Source organism: Carex rostrata, chromosome 4 (assembly GCF_964058835.1).
Source record: "Carex rostrata chromosome 4, lpCarRost1.2, whole genome shotgun sequence".
NCBI lineage: Eukaryota > Viridiplantae > Streptophyta > Magnoliopsida > Poales > Cyperaceae > Carex > Carex rostrata.
This window is the reverse complement of record NC_135921.1, coordinates 13846494-13864833: the sequence shown is the minus strand read 5'-3', so window position 1 is coordinate 13864833 and position 18340 is coordinate 13846494. Positions and strand designations below refer to the sequence as shown.

The 18340-nt window shown below is 36.2% G+C and overlaps 1 protein-coding gene across 5 annotated transcripts; it reads right to left on the bottom strand.

Moving 5' to 3' along the window:
• Positions 1 to 888: 888 nt before the first annotated feature.
• Positions 889 to 10665, bottom strand: PKL (chromatin remodeling factor CHD3 (PICKLE)). Of its 5 annotated transcripts, none has more exons than XM_078301721.1 (32): positions 10165 to 10664; positions 9722 to 9856; positions 9478 to 9620; positions 9207 to 9368; positions 8899 to 9116; positions 8555 to 8650; positions 8308 to 8444; positions 7984 to 8217; positions 7475 to 7582; positions 7311 to 7361; positions 7110 to 7209; positions 6880 to 7022; positions 6667 to 6776; positions 6417 to 6555; positions 6158 to 6327; positions 6001 to 6067; positions 5796 to 5918; positions 5445 to 5554; positions 5018 to 5096; positions 4758 to 4937; positions 4328 to 4472; positions 3276 to 3369; positions 3072 to 3146; positions 2915 to 2976; positions 2747 to 2823; positions 2524 to 2654; positions 2276 to 2429; positions 2043 to 2177; positions 1779 to 1902; positions 1645 to 1709; positions 1235 to 1558; positions 889 to 1192 (listed from the first exon to the last, which is right to left on the bottom strand). In XM_078301721.1, exons 1-32 carry the CDS (start codon positions 10375 to 10377, stop codon positions 1124 to 1126), a joined length of 4173 nt encoding a protein of 1390 aa, XP_078157847.1. In that variant the 5' UTR covers positions 10378 to 10664; the 3' UTR covers positions 889 to 1123. The 5 variants fall into 5 exon arrangements, with proteins under 5 accessions (XP_078157847.1, XP_078157848.1, XP_078157849.1 ...); XM_078301722.1 differs by having other exon boundaries at positions 889 to 1206; positions 1255 to 1558; XM_078301723.1 differs by having other exon boundaries at positions 889 to 1206; positions 1255 to 1558; positions 4331 to 4472.
• Positions 10666 to 18340: the final 7675 nt, after the last annotated feature.

Here is an 18340-nt window from a genome sequence, read left to right as displayed (position 1 = left end):
TTTGTCCTTTGTCACGAATACTCAACTTTGATTTGTCTCCCGCAAACTACTAAACTTTATATTTGTTCAAATTTAGTCACTCCGTTACTATTTTCATCCAAAAAGTTAACAGAATCCGATGTGGTACTCAAATAACACACAATTTTTCACTTTTCTTAATTTGTGTGGCTTTTTTGGATACTTAAAGTTTATTGCATTCCACTACAAGTGGATCGGTGGAGAAAGTGTCTCATTTACTAGCCATATAACTACTCAGTCATCTCTAGAGGACTACCTAGAACTAGAAGATGAACTAGCCAGATCAATCAAATAATTCTCCAAGTCAGACTCTTCTAACTCAAGAGCGGGATCTGACTCCAGAGAGTTTGCTTGGAACAAGTACTATCAAACCTAGCTTTATACTAATAAGAGGCTAAGAAATAATAAAAAGAAGCCACAGATGCTACAGTAGGTATAGGAGAAGCATTAAAACAGATGTTACTTCTAGTTAACCACAATGTCCAAAGAATAGCAGTCCTAATTAATTTTAATAACAAGGCACCTCTAATATGTATATCTTTATCTAGGGTCCACAAGTCATCAATTGAGGTACAGTCAAAGTGAAAATAATGAATCTTGCTATCTTTGAATGTTTTTTTGTGATGTACGCGATAGTTTTTACTATCTTGCTTGTATTCATAAAAAATATAGATCAGCACTAGGCTATTTTACAGGGTCCGCAGTTCCCCTGTCAAATTCAACCTCCTGACATCATCTCCTGTCAAACACCTGTCAATAAAGGTCTATGCCAGACATCATCTCCTATCAAACACCCGTCAATAAAACCGTCAAGCTTCTCCACATCAGTACGAGCATTTAATAGATGTTTGAGATCAGATGCTTAGTCTAATATACGCTGGTTTCAAGTCAGCAAAATAAACTATAAGTAACATAACATCACATTAATTAGTCCACGAATCATCTATGATTAGCACCCATAAATCATCCAAAAGGGTGGTAACATCCTAGCCATATTTAAGCAATCTTTAAGCAAGTACAACAAAAGAGCGGTACCATCCTGACCATTTCAGACAATAAACTACTGTTATGCCTAGGGTATAAGTTAACTTCTTTGAAGCCTTGTTTACTCCTCCATAGGTTCCACTTCATCCTTCACATCATCCGACACCACCTCACTCTTTACTTCAGGAGCCTCAGCCTCAGCCTCTGCCTCTGCCTCTGCCTCAGCCTCAACCTCAGCCTCTGCCTCTGCACTATCACCAACTTGCAGCGCCTCAGTCTCTGAACCATCACCAACCTGCTGTGCCTCAGCCTTTACACCATCTTTAACTTGCGGTGCCTCCTTTTTTACCTCAGGAGCCCCCGCCTCTCCATTATCATCCGCTTGCACTGTCTCAGGGCTTACCACTTCTGGCTTTTTGTCTTCTAGCACTTTGCAGACATCACCACAAACTGCTTCAAGATTGATTAGACTGTTTCCTAACCTCACACAAGCATTCTTGTCTCCCATATGTGCTTGCACTGCATCACCATCGCTTTCTTGTACTATCCTGGACATCTGTTCATGATACACTTTTAATTAAACAGGTACCAACAAATAGACATGGAGCAAATTTATTTTTCCATCCCATATTAATTGATTACCTTATTATAGAGCTTGACTGCTTCAGACTGCTCAGTTTTGATATCTGAAGCAGGGTCGCCCAAATCTGGAAATAAAAGTCGGGTTATTATATCAAGCTGAATCAAATTGAAGATGTCAATTAATTAATACTCACGGATAGGTTCGAGAACAGGCAACTCATTCACAACTGAAGTGGTGCTAACAGATGGTGGTTGCAAATGCGCCTCTTGGTTCCTTGGCTGAGTCTCTGGCTCGGGTATTGGTATTTTTGCTGTGACCTGTGAGAGGGCACAGAAAAGTTATGAACGAAAAAAGGTATTTCTGGGCAAATCTAGTTCAAGTAAAATTAGCATATGCAAAAGATGATAGGTATTCGTTTAATTGAGAGGAAGGGTGAGGACAGAGAAAAAGACAATACCACAGCATATTCCAGGTTCAGTGCTTTCTCTAAGATCTGGTAACGCTTCCTAATGAAGTCAACCATCTTTCTCTGGGCATAATGATAATGATACTCTGGTCCAACTTGGTTAACTTTTGAAGCATCCACATTTCCCTGACAATACAAAGGGAAAAAACCCACAAAAACATATCACATAAATTGTATACTGCAACTAGCATAATTCAAATGTTTGAAGTAATATTTGCACTAACGTTGGAAGAGCTAGGACCATCTCCAGATTGGACCCCATTAGCACTCAAACTTCCATTAACAGAAGGAATAGTCAGGTTTAGTTCTTTGCTTGCACACTCAGCTATACCATTCTCTCTATCTTCAACAATAGGTACATATCTTGCATACCCATGCCTGTAATAATCATTCCATATAGTCACATCACTCACAAAGAGCAAGCCAAGAAATAAAAAAAATTGTAAGTAAGAAGATAGAATGTCGTGTTTACTTCGAGAAAGCGGTAAGAAGAGCCAAATCATGTTCTTTCTTCCAATGACTCCCAGCTATCAAACTAGGGTATTCATTGTATACATACTCTGGAAAAAGTGAGTCCGAAGGCTTCTCTGACATCAGATCCACCTAGGTGTACCACAAAGATAAAAAGTCATGTGAGCCAACATCATAAAGAACTTCTAGTGACGAAGCAGCACCCAAAGGACAAGACATGTTACCTTCTCCTCAATTAGCTGTAGGTTTGCAAGCCTAACAAGAACATCATCCACACGATATTGATCTTTGGGCACGCCATCTATATACATGCGCAGACAATAAAAATAAAAAATTATAACTGGCCATTACATATAAGAAACACAGAACCGTGCACTTTGAGCTTCATTTACCAGAGAAAGTCAGTGAATCATTCAAAGGTTCAAGCAGATGTTGCATGACAAGTGCTGCATAGCTGTAGAGAACAAGGTGGCGGTTCATTATGAATGATTAGCTTTATTGTGTCCAAATATAGTAGTGCATGAGAGTTGAGAGCTTAGGGAAACATACTCTTTGATCTCACTATCTGATTTACCCTTCAGCCGAGGAATAAATTCTTTCCACTGAAAATCTTGAAAGCCAAATCTATACAAGAAGAGGTAATTATGCAATATTCAAAGTGACGTCAACTGATCTTTTACAACAAACTTGACTATTTAAGCATCAACATGATATTGAATTTTTTTTAATAAATTTACGGAGTTCATGACAAACCTCATCAGGATCTGCATAAAATTGTTTCTTTGATTAAGATTAAACCCAAGGACTCTGAGCGACTTTCCTTCGCCTTCCATCAGAGGATGTGGATCTGCAATCATACCCAACCATGGTAGCAAATGAAGAGTGATTAGAACACGAATAAACTGCAAGGAAATTTCTACAAAAATAATGTCTTGAAAACAATAATAGAAACTTTGAAGTTTCCATAGCACAGTCCTGATATCCCACACAATGTGGCCACTACACTTCAACATGCCAATACAGAGAAGAGCCTTATATGTTTTTTATCATTTTGTGTACATTTGGGGCAAATGCTTTTTAAGTGTAAAAGATATAGTAGGCGGTGGGTTAAGCAGAAAATATTTATGTAGCTATTTCTGTTACCAGTCAATTTTTCTACGGATAGCTATACCACAAGTAATTATCATAAGTACTTAAATTGTTCAATATATTGTATAATTTCCATGAAACATACTTTTTGGATAATGTACCGTATTGTGCACTAAAAAAGGAAAAGTTACATGTCTACCATAATAGGCCAGACACCAAATAGTCACAAAATGTAGTCAAGTTCAACCCAAAATATAAACTTTCACATAATATGCATCCATGGTAACTAAAATTTGCATGTTGTCTAAAAGTTTGTTAAAATTCCATGAACATAGACACCAAATAGTGACAAAATGAAGTTAAGTTCAACACAATATATATAACACCCTTTCATTTAGTTTGCGTCTGTGGCATCTAGAAGTTGCATATTTTCTAATAAGTTTGTTAAATTTCCATGAAACCGAAGCCAGGGTAGGTGTAATCCAGTATTGCCCTAACCAAACATAGTCGACAGCTATATTTAATATCTGCCCACCAAAACCCTATAGCAAAAATGTCAATTCAGAAACTTTTGTAGCTTTGGTGGGTGGAGGGGACAAAAAAACTATATCTAGCATAAACCTGCTATAGAAAACACAGATTAGAGTTTTTCCCACTTTATTTGATCATACAACCAGGTTAATAGGTCGCAAGTTATTAGTAAAATGAGGTCCTACCACGTGTTTTCTTCCTGGAATAAGCTCCGCGCCGGGCAGCTCCTTGTACATCAGCATCATTATCAGACCCATCTTCATCATCAGCATAATCCTCATCTTCGGAGCTTATGTCTTGTGCAAGACCGTCATCATCAGTTGCAGCCATCTACAGAAAATTCAAAAGAGGTATTAGATACTTCATGTAGCTAGTGACCTTCAAATACAAAAATATTTTCAAAGAAAGAACATATGTTTTCTATTGTTTTTAAAAAAATTCTCAACTGTTCCTGGGTTTACTTGAGCAAAATGGGTTACTGGTAGATTGCCAGCCACACCAGTTAATTGTCATGGTCAGCATAGCACGTTGGGAACCAGCAAGTTTATACCAAGTTGCAAAGGAATATGGTTTGATGTGAGCCATCTGCTACAGGAATAGCTAAGAAAAGTGTACCTGTTTCCTGCTCCTTTTGCCTTTTCCCATGGACGTGTGCTCTTCAACTTTCTGAACTTCAAATTTATCCTTTAGGAGTTCTTCCCAATAGTTAGCCCTAGAGGCTTTCTCTGCTTGCCTCCTTGACTCCTCTCTTGCTGCTGCCGCTTTTGCCTCATCAACAAACTCAAAACTTGCAACCTAACAAATTAATAGAAGTTACAAATCAGCAACTACTTTAGGATACTCACATGTGGGGTTGCAAGGAACACAACTGATACCTTGAAGCCTTTTAAAAAGTCACTCTCCACTTCTTCCTCCAGTTGTTCTTCAGCAATTATTTGATCACGATCCAGCAATCTGGAAAAATATAATGCATCGGTGATTGAAAGGTGTCATGTGCAAATAACATATAGAGAAAGTATACCATTAAATAAGCACAACAAATGTATTTTGTGACTCTTAACTATTTTGTACTAATTCCAAGGAAACTCTGTTAGCTGACTAGATGTTCTGGATGGACTGAGGTAGTTACTAATACAGTCATCCAGGCAATTTAGATTGTTGATGATTAGAGTTATGGTAAGTGGTTCTGCCCCAGAGCCACTGTTTTTGTAAAAACTCTTTTTAAGTTTCGTAATGAAACTGGTGGGTATCCCCCACTTTTGTCAAAAAAATAATAATAATAATAAGCACAACAAAGGATACCTATCAATGGCAGTATCATCATAATGGATATGTTTTGATTTTCCTTCTTCATTGTCATCATCATCAAATAACTCCTTTGACCCATGGCGAATAATATCATCCAGTTCCTCCTAGAGAGTAGAAAAACAAAAGAAAAAGGAATATTCCTCAAAGTTAATTAGGTTGAAACCATAACAAGGACAACTTGTTCGGAACTTGAATAACAAATTCTTGAAAAAAAAAAATTCAAGATGCATCCCTGCCATTCTGAGCATTTGATAAGATTAAATAAACAATGCATAAATTTTATTATTTCCTCCTAAAATATGTTATTTCCCTTCTATTTTACAATAACATAGGCCGCATAATTACCTGATTAACAGCTTGCGCCTTGAGCCTACCAACAACAAGATGCTCTAGGACCATCTTCTTCTTAGTGAGCTGCATCATCCTCTCTTCTATGGTGCCTCGGCTCACAAGCCTGTAGATCATAACCTAAATCCAAAAAAAATCTAAATTAAATACAATTCCAAAATTATGACAAGCATCAGATGACAGAGAATATTTAAAAAAAAACCTTGCCGGTTTGCCCCAGACGATGAGCTCTGGCCATAGCTTGGAGATCAGCATGGGGATTCCAATCACTATAAAGAATAGCTTAATGACGTCAAAAAAACCTATTCTAGAAGATGTGAACTTACTTTCACAAGATTTTCCATAATATTAGGTCTCACCTATCATAAATAATAACAGTGTCTGCAGTTGCCAAGTTAATTCCAAGTCCACCAGCCCTGGTAGACAGTAGGAAGCAGAACCTAGAGGAGTTCTTGGCATTGAAACGGTCAATGCGAATCTGCCTCTCAGCACCAGCGATCTTGCCATCAATCCGTTCATAGTTCCATTTCTGAAATAATCAGGAAAAAATAAAGTCACCACTAACAACAGGACAATATGAAATGTTAGGTGAAATCAATTAGTAATGAATTGGAATACCCTCAAAGCCATGTAGTCCTCAAGCAAGTCTAACATATGCTGAAATTGAGAATAAATAAGGACACGATGCCCTTGCTCTTTCAGCTTCACCATCATCTTATCCAGAAGCTCCATTTTACCAGCAGCGTCAAAATGCCGTCTAGATAGTTTTTATATAACTCATCAATTGAGCTCCATATTTCCATTAAGCTTGTGGTCTTCATAATTTCAATGCATAAAGAGCAGAAACAAACATCAGCTGTAAATGTACCTTAATCCTTCATCAAGATTGGCTGCTTCTGCTTCAGGCTCGACACCTTCTAACATGAATGCATGACAGCAAAGCTTGCGAAGCTCCATTACCACATTTATTAGAGAGATCTAAAGAAAGGAATTACACATAATATTCAAGGCTTGAATACAGACAACTTTGCATTCATCAATTCAATTACAAAATCTTTTGTAAGAGGAAAAAGTTTAGTACCTGCGGACCACCACGACGAGCTAAAACTTGGTAATTACGAGTGAGAATGGCCTTGTAGTATTCTTTCTGTTTGCTAGTCAATTCTACTCTTAAAATAAGCTCCTTCTTGGGAGGGAGTTCTTTCATAACATCTTTCTTGAACCCTATGAGAGATCACATAATTGATAAAAATAAATGATATGCAAAAACAAAGGAAGGCCTTATTAATTGAAGCACTGATAGAAAAATACTGCGAAGAAGATGTGGCTTGAGCATCCCATGAAGCTTGTCAATCTGCTTGTCCTGGTTTATGTCTCTGAATTCCTCCTGAAGTTCAGCTATGCTCCCAAACTACTCAGAAAGCAAATACAATATTAATTAATAGTGGGCACATATAAACCCTCAAATTTAAATGACCGTATTCTGGTGCTGAACAGAGCAAATTTACTCACACTTTCACCCTCAAGGAAGTGCATAAGCATGAAGAGTTCCTCCAAATTGTTCTGCAAAAGAAGAGGGAAGAAAATAAAACAATCTTATCAACAAGACTCACAGTTCTTACAGTGCAACAATGTTTATCCTAGACAAGTATTTAGTAAATAAACCAAGCACTAACCTGAATTGGGGTACCAGTCAAAAGCACACGGTGGTTTGTGTTATAGTCTTTCAGCTGACCAAATAATTTTGAATCTTTGTTTTTCAGCCTGTGACCTTCATCCACGATCTGTGACACAAATGTTAAAATAAACTCAGGGAGTTCAAATACTGTGACCAGAATTTATAAAAAATCCTTGATCATGCATAACCCACTGATTAATACTGGGATGATTTTTTTTTGTCATTAACTGAACCTGTACCAAGCCAGGAAAAAGGAGGGTTGTGATAGGCGTGGCGAGCCAAGGTAAAATACAGCCTCTTTATGGAAATGAAACCCTCCCGAATTTGGTTCTGTGACTCCGGTTGGGTTTCATTTCTAGCCTACCCCAACTTGTTTGGGACTAAAGGCTTGGTTTTTGTTCTTGTTGTTGTCATTAACTGAACCAGAGACAACGTATTCACTTCCAGTATGTATTGGTAACAACCAGACCAGCACCCTATCTACTTGACATTAAAAAAATACAGTACCATGCATTCCCAATGAATAGGCTTGAGATTTGTTGAGTCCATGTTAATCATCTCATATGAGGTCAAAAGTACATCAAACTTGAGTCTAGACTGCTTGCTGTCATTGGTAGAAGAAGCAACCTTCTTCTTCTTGTTAATGTTCTTTTTCAGCTTGTCCTTCGGCTTGTCTTTTGGATAATAGAACTCGTACTTTCTAATGGTTTCACGAGAAGTGCCAGAACCGGCATACATAACCTATGAAAGGGTAAGAAAGAAAAAATGTATACTATCTTTGCCAAAAAAAAAATGTGAGAATGTAAATTAACGTGATGGCTCTCTACCTACCACATTCATATGTGGTGCCCAAGTAGCAAACTCTCTTTCCCAGTTACGAAGAGTTGACAATGGTGCAACCACGAGATGTGGTCCAAGATTATCTTCATGCAGAGATGCCAAAAAGGCAATACTCTGTATTGTTTTCCCTGCAACCACAAGCCAAAAAATGATCAAACAAACAACAAGTACTTGAGGAAACATAAACAATGGATTATTTAACTATTGACCCAGCTGAAGAGCTGAAAAATGCTCTCACCAAGTCCCATCTCATCGGCGAGAATAACACGCCGATTATTCAACCATGAAAATCTCAGAAAATTGAGGCCTTCCAGCTGGTAGGGATGCAATTTTCCTATGAGAAAAGCAAGAACATAAATTCAGAAAGCACGCTGGTTAAAAAATAACATGACAAATATAAATCTTAAAGTATCTGAAATATTGCAAAGACACGCTGGTTAGAAAGAGATATACACTTCCACAATTCCAACATGTCGATCTAAATAAGTTGTTATTTGGATTCTGTGATCGTTATTTTAGCTTTATAAACCAAAGCCAAAATTTTGCATATAAGAAATAAAATTAACACTATGAGCAATGTACCGCCAGAAAGAAACTTGGGGCTTCCTTCAAATGCGTGCATGTCGCGAATTATAGACTTGGTCTTGCCCAACGATTTCCTCTTGCGACGGGACTGAATCAGGCGAAATCTCTCAATCTGAGGCTTGAACGCAGAAATATCTGCTTCGGTCTCCCAAGTACACTCATCGTGAGTAAGTTCATTCCACTTCACGAAGTATTCAGTCCCATCCTCCCCTTTTCTGCAAAATGTGGGAAGTTTCCTTTTATTCTTTGATCAAACTAAGTTCTGAAAGCACTTTGAACTGAAAAGAGCAGATAAGTTAGATCACCTTGTAGCTATAATCCTGTCAACAGCTGTCCACTCTGGTCGAATTGCAGCCCACTCATCATCGAACTTGTCCACTGATTCAAAATGCCGATGAAAGGTGTTCAGCCTTTGCTTTAGCCGTGGGTAAACCAAAGCGCTTTTTGTAAATTCGCTCTCAGAAACCCTTTAAAAAAGGAGAAACAAAACATATCATGTCTAAGATTGAACAAAACAGTTAATTGTCACAGTTTTCAAGACAGTGAAATGATGCAAAATGGTACAGAAAAACTAACCAGGTGCAGTGGATGTAGGAAAGTCCCTTCCATTTGACCAGATAATGTTTTTGCTTCTCACCAGATAAGGAACCTTCAGCATTGTCCTCAACAGTGCGCGTCTCGCAATCCAGTATCTTTTCCACCTCCTTAAGCCTCGGATCCTGAAATTTTTTTCTAAAAAAAGTCAAAATAATGAAGGAAATTAGAGTTTCACAGAATCTTTAAAAAGTTCAATTAAAGGAACAAAAAAATTGAAGCATACACATTCAGGGCAACTCCATTTATCATCTATTAACTTATATGGGGGGAACATGCACTTCTTATGGAATTTGTACGTGCATGTTGCACATGATACAAGTTTGTCAGGCTGACCGCATTTTTGGCACGCATCTTCTTTCTGCAAAAAATAAATAAACACCATTAATGTCACAGTAAGATTTTGTTGAACTTGGTGCTAGCATTCAGGACAAACTGCTAAGTGATAATACTGTGCCAGTAATCGCCACACTGGTAGCAAGTTAGAGAGTTCAATCCTTAATTCAAGCCATAACCAACTTGAGCGAGCAACAACCACCAGATAAAGCAATTTTTATCCACAATAAAAATTTGTGTCTCGGAAATAATGTAAGACCACCTGAAATTCTAGAATAATAAGCAAAATAAAAGATCCAAACTTAGAAGAATTAAAAAAAAAAAACACGTTACCGCATCATCCCTAACAAATTTTTCAATCTTCTCGGTTTCTAAAAAATCATCGTCCTTGTCTCTCTTTCTTCCCTCATCCTTCCTCTTCCCATCTTCCTTCTTCTTCCCTTTAGAGCCCGAAACAGGGAGCAAAAACTCATCGTCGGACTCATCTAGAGTATACATCGGCCGTTTCTCCGATCTGGCACGAAGCCGCTCCGCCATACTGCTCATCTGACCGAACCCTAACTATGATCGATTCAGCTAAAACCTAGTTGGATTCGGAAAGCGATGAGCGGGAAAGTGAAAGTGGAGTCAGAATTAGGGTTTTTATAGGAGGTCGGGGAGACGGAAGAGGGAAACATACAGCTTTTCCGCTTTTCAGTGATGTGATGTGATGTGGCGGGGTTCAGTGAAAATCTGCCTCCAACTCCCAATTAAACGAGGGATTCGCTCTCAAAAGGAAGGATCCGAACTCCCAAGGAAGAAACACAAATTGTCTGATTCCGGTTTACCAGGATGTAACCCGGTTCAACTAAATTAGAAAAAACCCTTCTGAACCGGTTTAATTGTAGTCAATGAATCTAGTAAGGATTTTGAGACGGTCAATGTACATTTTGAGACCGTCAATAAAATATCTTTCTTATTTATATTAGACTGGACCAAAGAAGGGAATAGAAAGATATTTTGATCCCTACAATTTGTTTTATTTATAGAAAATTATAAATTAAATAAATAATTGAAAAAAAGATGAATTGTTTTTATTTTAATTTTATAAATGAGATCAAACGAATGATTCGGTCACATTGAGCTATTTATAGAAGTCACTGGAATTAAATCATAGATTTAGTCCAAATAGGATTGTGAAATCCGTGAATCATATTATTTCCTTCCTTTTCTACCTTCCAATTGAATTCCATTAATAATATAAACTGCATGGTCGTTAGTTCGATCCCATTGAATTTTTCACAATGTATGATTATTGATGTGATAAATCACTGAAACCAGACTGCTTCGATTTCATCAATTTATCGAGAAAAGAAATTCATTTTATTTACATCGAATTCATTTTTTAATATAAAAAAAAAATTATAGCCCCTCACCAAACAAGCACACTCTCACCTAAATTCACATCACCTAAAGGTAACTCAAATTTTGAGTTTAGATCATGTCCGATCTGCTCTGCTTTAACACGAATATTAAAACACCGTCCGATAACCATCTTCCTCGTTGGATCCGGATCCGGATCCGCTAAAGTAACTCAATTTTTAGATTTTGGATCAAGACCATCCGATTCGAATCCATCGCTTGAGATCGTCTCGGAATTCGGATTCATTACTTGGGATGTGTGCACTGCACTTCATATAGATTGTCGTTCGGGCCCGATCTTAGAACTCAAAGATTGAGTTACACTATGATCGGAACAATAATGAGCAAGAAATTCAGTTCATTTGAATAGAAAAGAAAAGAAAGTATATGATTGTGAATTGAATTTTTCTGATCGAAACAACGAAAGAAGAGATTTTCAATTCGTATAAACAATGAAGAAAAGGTCTTAAAGTTAACTTAATTTACAAGAGATGCCATTTACCTAATAGTTGGATTTGACCATAAATAACAAAAGGGAAGTTCTATGCGACAAAAGAAATAAAGCAAATCACACAAAAATTAAACAGAAATAAAACAAGAGCGACGAAGCAAAGCAAGAACAAAGAAAGCACGGAAAAACATTATTCATTTGAGAGAGAAGCACGAAAGCACGGAGAAGAACACAAAAAAGACGAGGATATTTTTGTCCTTTTTGTTTCGGTAAAACAATTCTCGCCGAATTTCACCTATTTCCACGTGATTTCCCAGCGTCAATTCGGACTGTTCAAATTGCGTCCAATCGAATCATTTCTTCTTCGTACCTGTTTCCGATCACGGTAATTCGTGAAAACGAGAATTCTTCTCTCGTTTCAGAGAGGTAGAGTTGGTTCCGATCAGAGGGTTAATTCATTGGAACTTTGAATTCGCGCGAGTTGCAGTGCAAATTTGCGTAACCCGTAGAATTAATTTCGGCCGCTAACCCTTCGGACGGCCCAGTAACCACACAAGCTCGATTCACAGCCCAAACTGCTTATTTTGTTTTCTTATTTCATAATTCAATTTTTATTATAGTAATAACCCTCGATTTCACTATCTAGACTTCACAAGTTCACAGTTATCAAGTGAAGGGGACTAACCTAACCCTCCATTTATTTTAATTTATTTTTAAATCCCATATTTAACAAAGGCACAGTTTCTTTATTAATAATTTTTAAATTCCAATTATTAAAACAATATATTCACGTCGAGCCATCCTTTCCTCGCAACCCCAATTCTATTTTATAAAATAAAACTGCATGATCGACGATTTTTTTTTGTTTTGCTTAAATTTTAAAATATTCGGATGTGAAATATTTATCTAAGTAATCCGATCTATCTTTTAGAAGTTTAATCTCTTTCACAAACTTAATAAATCATATCAATATTCAATAGAGATTAAAACAAAAAAAAACTTACAAATTGTTTTTTTTAGGAAGGAAATTTACAAATTTTTTGTAAATTAAATAGATGGACTTACCTTTCTACGACTTGCATCGTGCCTTCTTCCTCTGCGTTTATTGCTCCTTGGCATTGAAATAGACTACGACTACGTTAAAAATCGCTCACGGTTAAAATTATGTAATGTGAAATAACTAAACGGGAGAAGATTTTATTTCTCTAAGGTTTTATTAAAGAGAATGTATTTTGAAGTGTTGGATTTATTTTATAGAACGAGTATTGATTTATGCGGCTAGGGTTTTTGGTTAGGTAAAGGTAAAAGCTTGTGAAATACGTCTCACTTGACGCGTCATATTTATCCGATAAATATTTTTTTAAATGAAACTAAACATGCACAGTAAAATATTAAATAAAAAATAATGCTTGCGTAATATATCTCATTTAACACGTCATGTTTGTCCAATAAATATTATTTTAACGAAACTAAACACGAGTAATAAATATTTAGTTCAAAACTTATTTTTCATACACAATAAATCACTTTTGTCAATTAAATACATACTATAAATCGCTCATTTCAACTGCTCGACAAGAAAAGTGATATCATTCAAGAGAATTAGAATTGAAGAATTCACATGTGCAATTTATATTCTTTAATTCTATCATATTGGGAAAATGGGAAAACAAATTCCATACTATGGAAACAGAATATATTTTCCTAATAGAGGAAATTCCATGCTTAATTGTTTCTCTGACAATTGGATTTTGAACAAATTTGGTCCGAGCCCAAATCGTTTAACTTGTTTTGAAATTCGTATAAATAAATCTAGAACTTAATAAATTTAAATGGTTTTGTAAATCTAAACTATCTATAGATTTTTTGATGTGTACAGTACAGTTTAGGTTCAGTTTTTAATATGACTTTGTTCAATGTCTTTTTATATATACTAGTTATGTGTCTGTGCCATGCAGGGGAGATTGATAATATTATATTATAAATTTTTTGACAAGGGCAGAATTAGAAAATTTTGATATGGATGACTGAAAATAAAAATACACAATATATGGTGAATGAGATTTAAACTCAAGTCCTCTCGCGCATAAAATAGAGCTCTAACCACTGAGTCACAGCTTGCTATTTATTGGGCCTGTTCGGCAAGACATGGAATAAGAGAAGAAAAGAGGATTATAGAATTAGGAATTGACAACTCTTCTACTCTATTCCACAAGTGTTCGGTGCACCATTAATAGGAATAGTTCCATTTTTTTTCATTAAAATATTATAATTGTAAGAAATGACCATTATAACCTTTTGTTGAGTTTTAACCACAGCACTATATCGTGTTGTACTTCTATTTAGCTTGAGGTAAATGATTATAATTTTAAAACAAAATGGAACAAATAAAAATGAAAGTGCATGGTGTAATTCTACAATAAATAGCAGCAAAAAATAGATGAATTGACACATGTAAAACAAATAACGTAATTTATTTACATGGAACAATGCATTAGAATATCTTAATTTATTTATCACAAGCAAAGAGTTTAATTGACAGATACTAAATTTTTAGTGTAGACTGATCTAGCACACAGAATGCTCCCCGAGCTATGCACACAGTGATGAATTTAAAAGCAAATTAGAGATGAAAGGTGAAAAGATATAAAGAGCAGCGAAATAAGTGAAAATTACCCTCTGGCACAATGTTCTGAAAACCAAATTAAAACCCTGAATACCATATCTCGGAAGCTCTAGTAAGCTTTAAATAAGATTTTAAGCCAATGCCGATTCATGAAGATAAAATACCAAGGAGCTTTTCAGTCTGATACCCAATAACCTCCTTGGATTTGCGATTTAAGTAGACCAAACTGTCAATGGAGATTTTAACAAACACATCCATAAAATGCAAAAGGGGAAGCTAAGATAGAAGAAGAAGACGTAGTAAGAGAGATCTCATTTGAAAGGTAAATTCGCATCTATCGAGCTTATAGTTTTCATTTATCAAATCTCCTGGCAGATTGTCGAAAAATTTGATCGGAGTAAAATGGAGAAAGTATTTGTTCCTCCTCTGGAACTGTGCAGGAAGAAGAAGTGGAGAGACCGAATTTTTTATTAATAGAAATAAAATAAATAAAATATTTAAAAGAATATTACTTTTAAGTTTTTTCCAAAACTAAGTAGAACGGGTTGTGAGGACCCGTCCCACCGGACGGGATTATACAACCCGTCCCGGTTAATAATCGCCTAATTAAATTAGCTCCTAAAAAAAAAAAAAAAGGCGGACGGGACTACAAAACCCGTCCCGATTTTTTTTTTAAAAAAAAAAAAAAAGGCGGACGGGACTACAAAACCCGTCCCGATTTTTTTAAAAAAAAAAAAAAGGCAGACGGGACTACAAAACCCGTCCCGATTTAAAAAAAAAAAAAAACTCGGACAGCTTGTTTTATACCCTTCAGACACGCTTTTATTCATTTCCACTCTGCGAGACGTTCAGACGGAGAGAAGGCAAGACGTTCAGACGAAAACATCACTCAAATAGCAGCAGATAGAAAGAAGTTGTTGTTAATAGCGAAATTAAATTTCAAACAGGTAATTCTTTAATTATATTTTATGCTATATTATTCAGTAATTTTTATAAAATAATTTAATTAATATTAGTTTTTATTAATGTAATAATAATAATATGTAATTTATTCATTATTGTGTAGGTTAATAATATGTAATTTCTATTTAATTAATATTAGTTATGAATATATTTCAATAGGTAAATTTGGTAAGGTATCACTAAAATGTTATGAAATTTAATTTGTTTTTACGTAATTATTGAACTTTATATTTGTTTAATTAAATGATTTTATTATTTTCTGCTATGTCATTCAGTAATTTTTGTGAAATAATTTAATTAATATTAGTTTTTATTAATGTAATAATAATAACATGTAATTTATTCATTATTGTGCAGGTTAATTTATAAAAATAATTAATCATGTTGATGCTGAGAATTTATTTTGGTGGTGAAATACGACACGGTCGTAAAGGAGTAGAGTATAGTATTAGTCCTCAATTCTCATTTAGTGTGACTGATGAATACGGTTGGTATGATGTGAAAGGTGAAATTTATCGCCAACTTGGATATTCTGAGAATGAGTATAACCTAAAAGCACATGCACGGGTTAATGTTGGTACAACAGCCCGACGTTATTATGAGAAAATTGAAATCGTGTGCGATCAGAGTTGGAGAGGTATTTATATGCAAAGTATGTGTGCCCAAACCCAGTATACTTTTCTCGATTTATACATTGAGTTGGTTCCAATCATCGGTGAAATACAACCGCAGTTATTCGTTAATAGTATGGTACCGGAAACAAATCCAGAACCTCTACAGACCCATTATAGTGATAACTATGCGGGTCCCAGTTTCTTCGAACCCTATCAGACACAACAAACACCGAGGCAAGACCCTAGGCATACCCAATATAGTGGTAACTATGCAGATCCCAGTTTCTTTGAACCCTATCCGACACAACAAACACCGAGGCGAGACCTTTATCTGCATCCTTATCCCAATCTGAACGAGTCGTCACCGTCTGTTCAGACAGAATACAATAATCAGAATAGCCCATGGATCGATCCACCGGAGGCAGCTGATCCTAATACTGATTTTGATGATGTGCCTCAAAGTGATGATGAAGAGGACGCTGACTCATGTGAGGATGACGCCGACTGGGATAATGAAGCTGATTCAGAAGGGGATGTCCGAGATGATACCTCGACACAATCACACCAAACACCACGCGTTCAGGCTGAACATTTTCCCATAAGTGACCGTGGTGTAAGTCACCCTGTGGCAAGCTTCAATGACACCTCAGCATTTCAACCCGCAGATGTCAACTTCTTCAGTAGGCCGAAACATGTTCATGATACACTCGCTGTAGGTAATGAATTCTCTTCAAAAGAGGCTCTGCAATTGAAAATAAATAGTTATCACATCAAAAAGAATATTGAAGTAAAAATTACGGGGAGCAATAGAACTAGCATGGTAGTCAATTGCAAGGACACCAGGTGTGCGTGGCGTTTGTATGCTAAGTCTGGATTATTTTCATCTAAGTGGGAAATTAGAACAATTTCAGGACCGCATACATGCCATGCCGATGCTTCTCGTACCGATCATGCACAATTAACTGCAAAAATGGTCGCCGATGTTATACGAGAAGATATTAGGGAGAATGTTGCCTTAACCATTAAAAGCGTTAAAGGGCTAGTTCGTAAAGAATACAAGGGAATCATTCCCAAATATAACAAGTTGTGGCGTGGTCGAGAGCTGGCAATCGCACAACTATTCGGTAGTTGGGAAAAATCTTACGACCTTCTCACTCCATTGTTGGAAGCAATTAAAAAAGACAATCCAGGAACAAAATTCGGAGTTGCGCACGAATCCACAGGAGATCCAACAGAAAGGTTGTTTAAGGCAGCTGCGTGGGCTTACGATCCGTGCATTGCTGCAGTGCCTCATCTCAGGCCAATCATTAGTATTGATGCATGCTTCCTTTCTGGTAGGTATCAAGGGAGATTGTTGATAGCGTGCGGTTACGATGCTGAGAACCAGTTGCTTCCTCTGGCTTTTGCATTAGTCGGGGAAGAGAGTTTCCAGACATGGGGATGGTTCATGAGGTGGCTGCGTCTGGAGGTAATTGGTAATAAGTTCATGTGCGTTGTTTCTGATCGGCACATGGGGATCAAGAAAGTATTCACCGATAGATACGGTGGTTGGTACGAGGATGGTGGCGAGTGCGTTCACAGATTGTGCTCACAACACATTGCCGAGAATTTGATGAAAAAAGTACACAATAGAAAACTTTGTGACCTATTTAAAATACTTTGCAACAAAAAGAAGCCACGGAGGTTTGAGGAGTTCTTCGAAATATTACGAAAGAAAAATCCAGATGCAGTTGCGTACTTAAAAATTATATGATTCATGTAGTAAAATATTGTAATTCAAATAGTTATATCATTCTATAAAAAAAACAAAATTATATGATTCATGTAGTAACTTACATCATCATGGATTCGTGAGACCTTATGTTGGTCATGCGGCATCCATAATAAATTGCTAAAATTATTTGCTGACCATGCCGATTCAAAACCAAAATCATCATGTGCAGATGCAGCAAGTGAAGGGCCACCCGGATCACGACTACTTGACATTCTGCATGCATGATATTTTAAAAAAAATTAATAACAATCTAAATTTACTAACCACTAATATTATTAAATAAATTACTAAATTAAGCAATTACCTATGAACTCTAAAACTCACAAGAATAAATAAATTGATAAATAAATAAAATACGAGATGAATAAATTATCTAATTTATCACTTCTTGCAAAATACACTTACCAAACTAATAAAATGAAATCTAATTAATTCAATTCATTTTCAGAATAGATTAGGAAAATAAGTACCTACATTACCTAAATTACTTGTATTACCAACAAATCTAAAATTAATGAACTATGAACTTTAGGCTAGAATATTGTTCAAATAATCCTATGAATTATTTATATCTAATAAATTGCAACTACTGATTGAGAGTAGGTAGTTAATCTCAAGAATAACTAAAATAATGCTATCAATACTAGGGGTGTTCATCGGTTCGCTTCGGTTGAAACCGA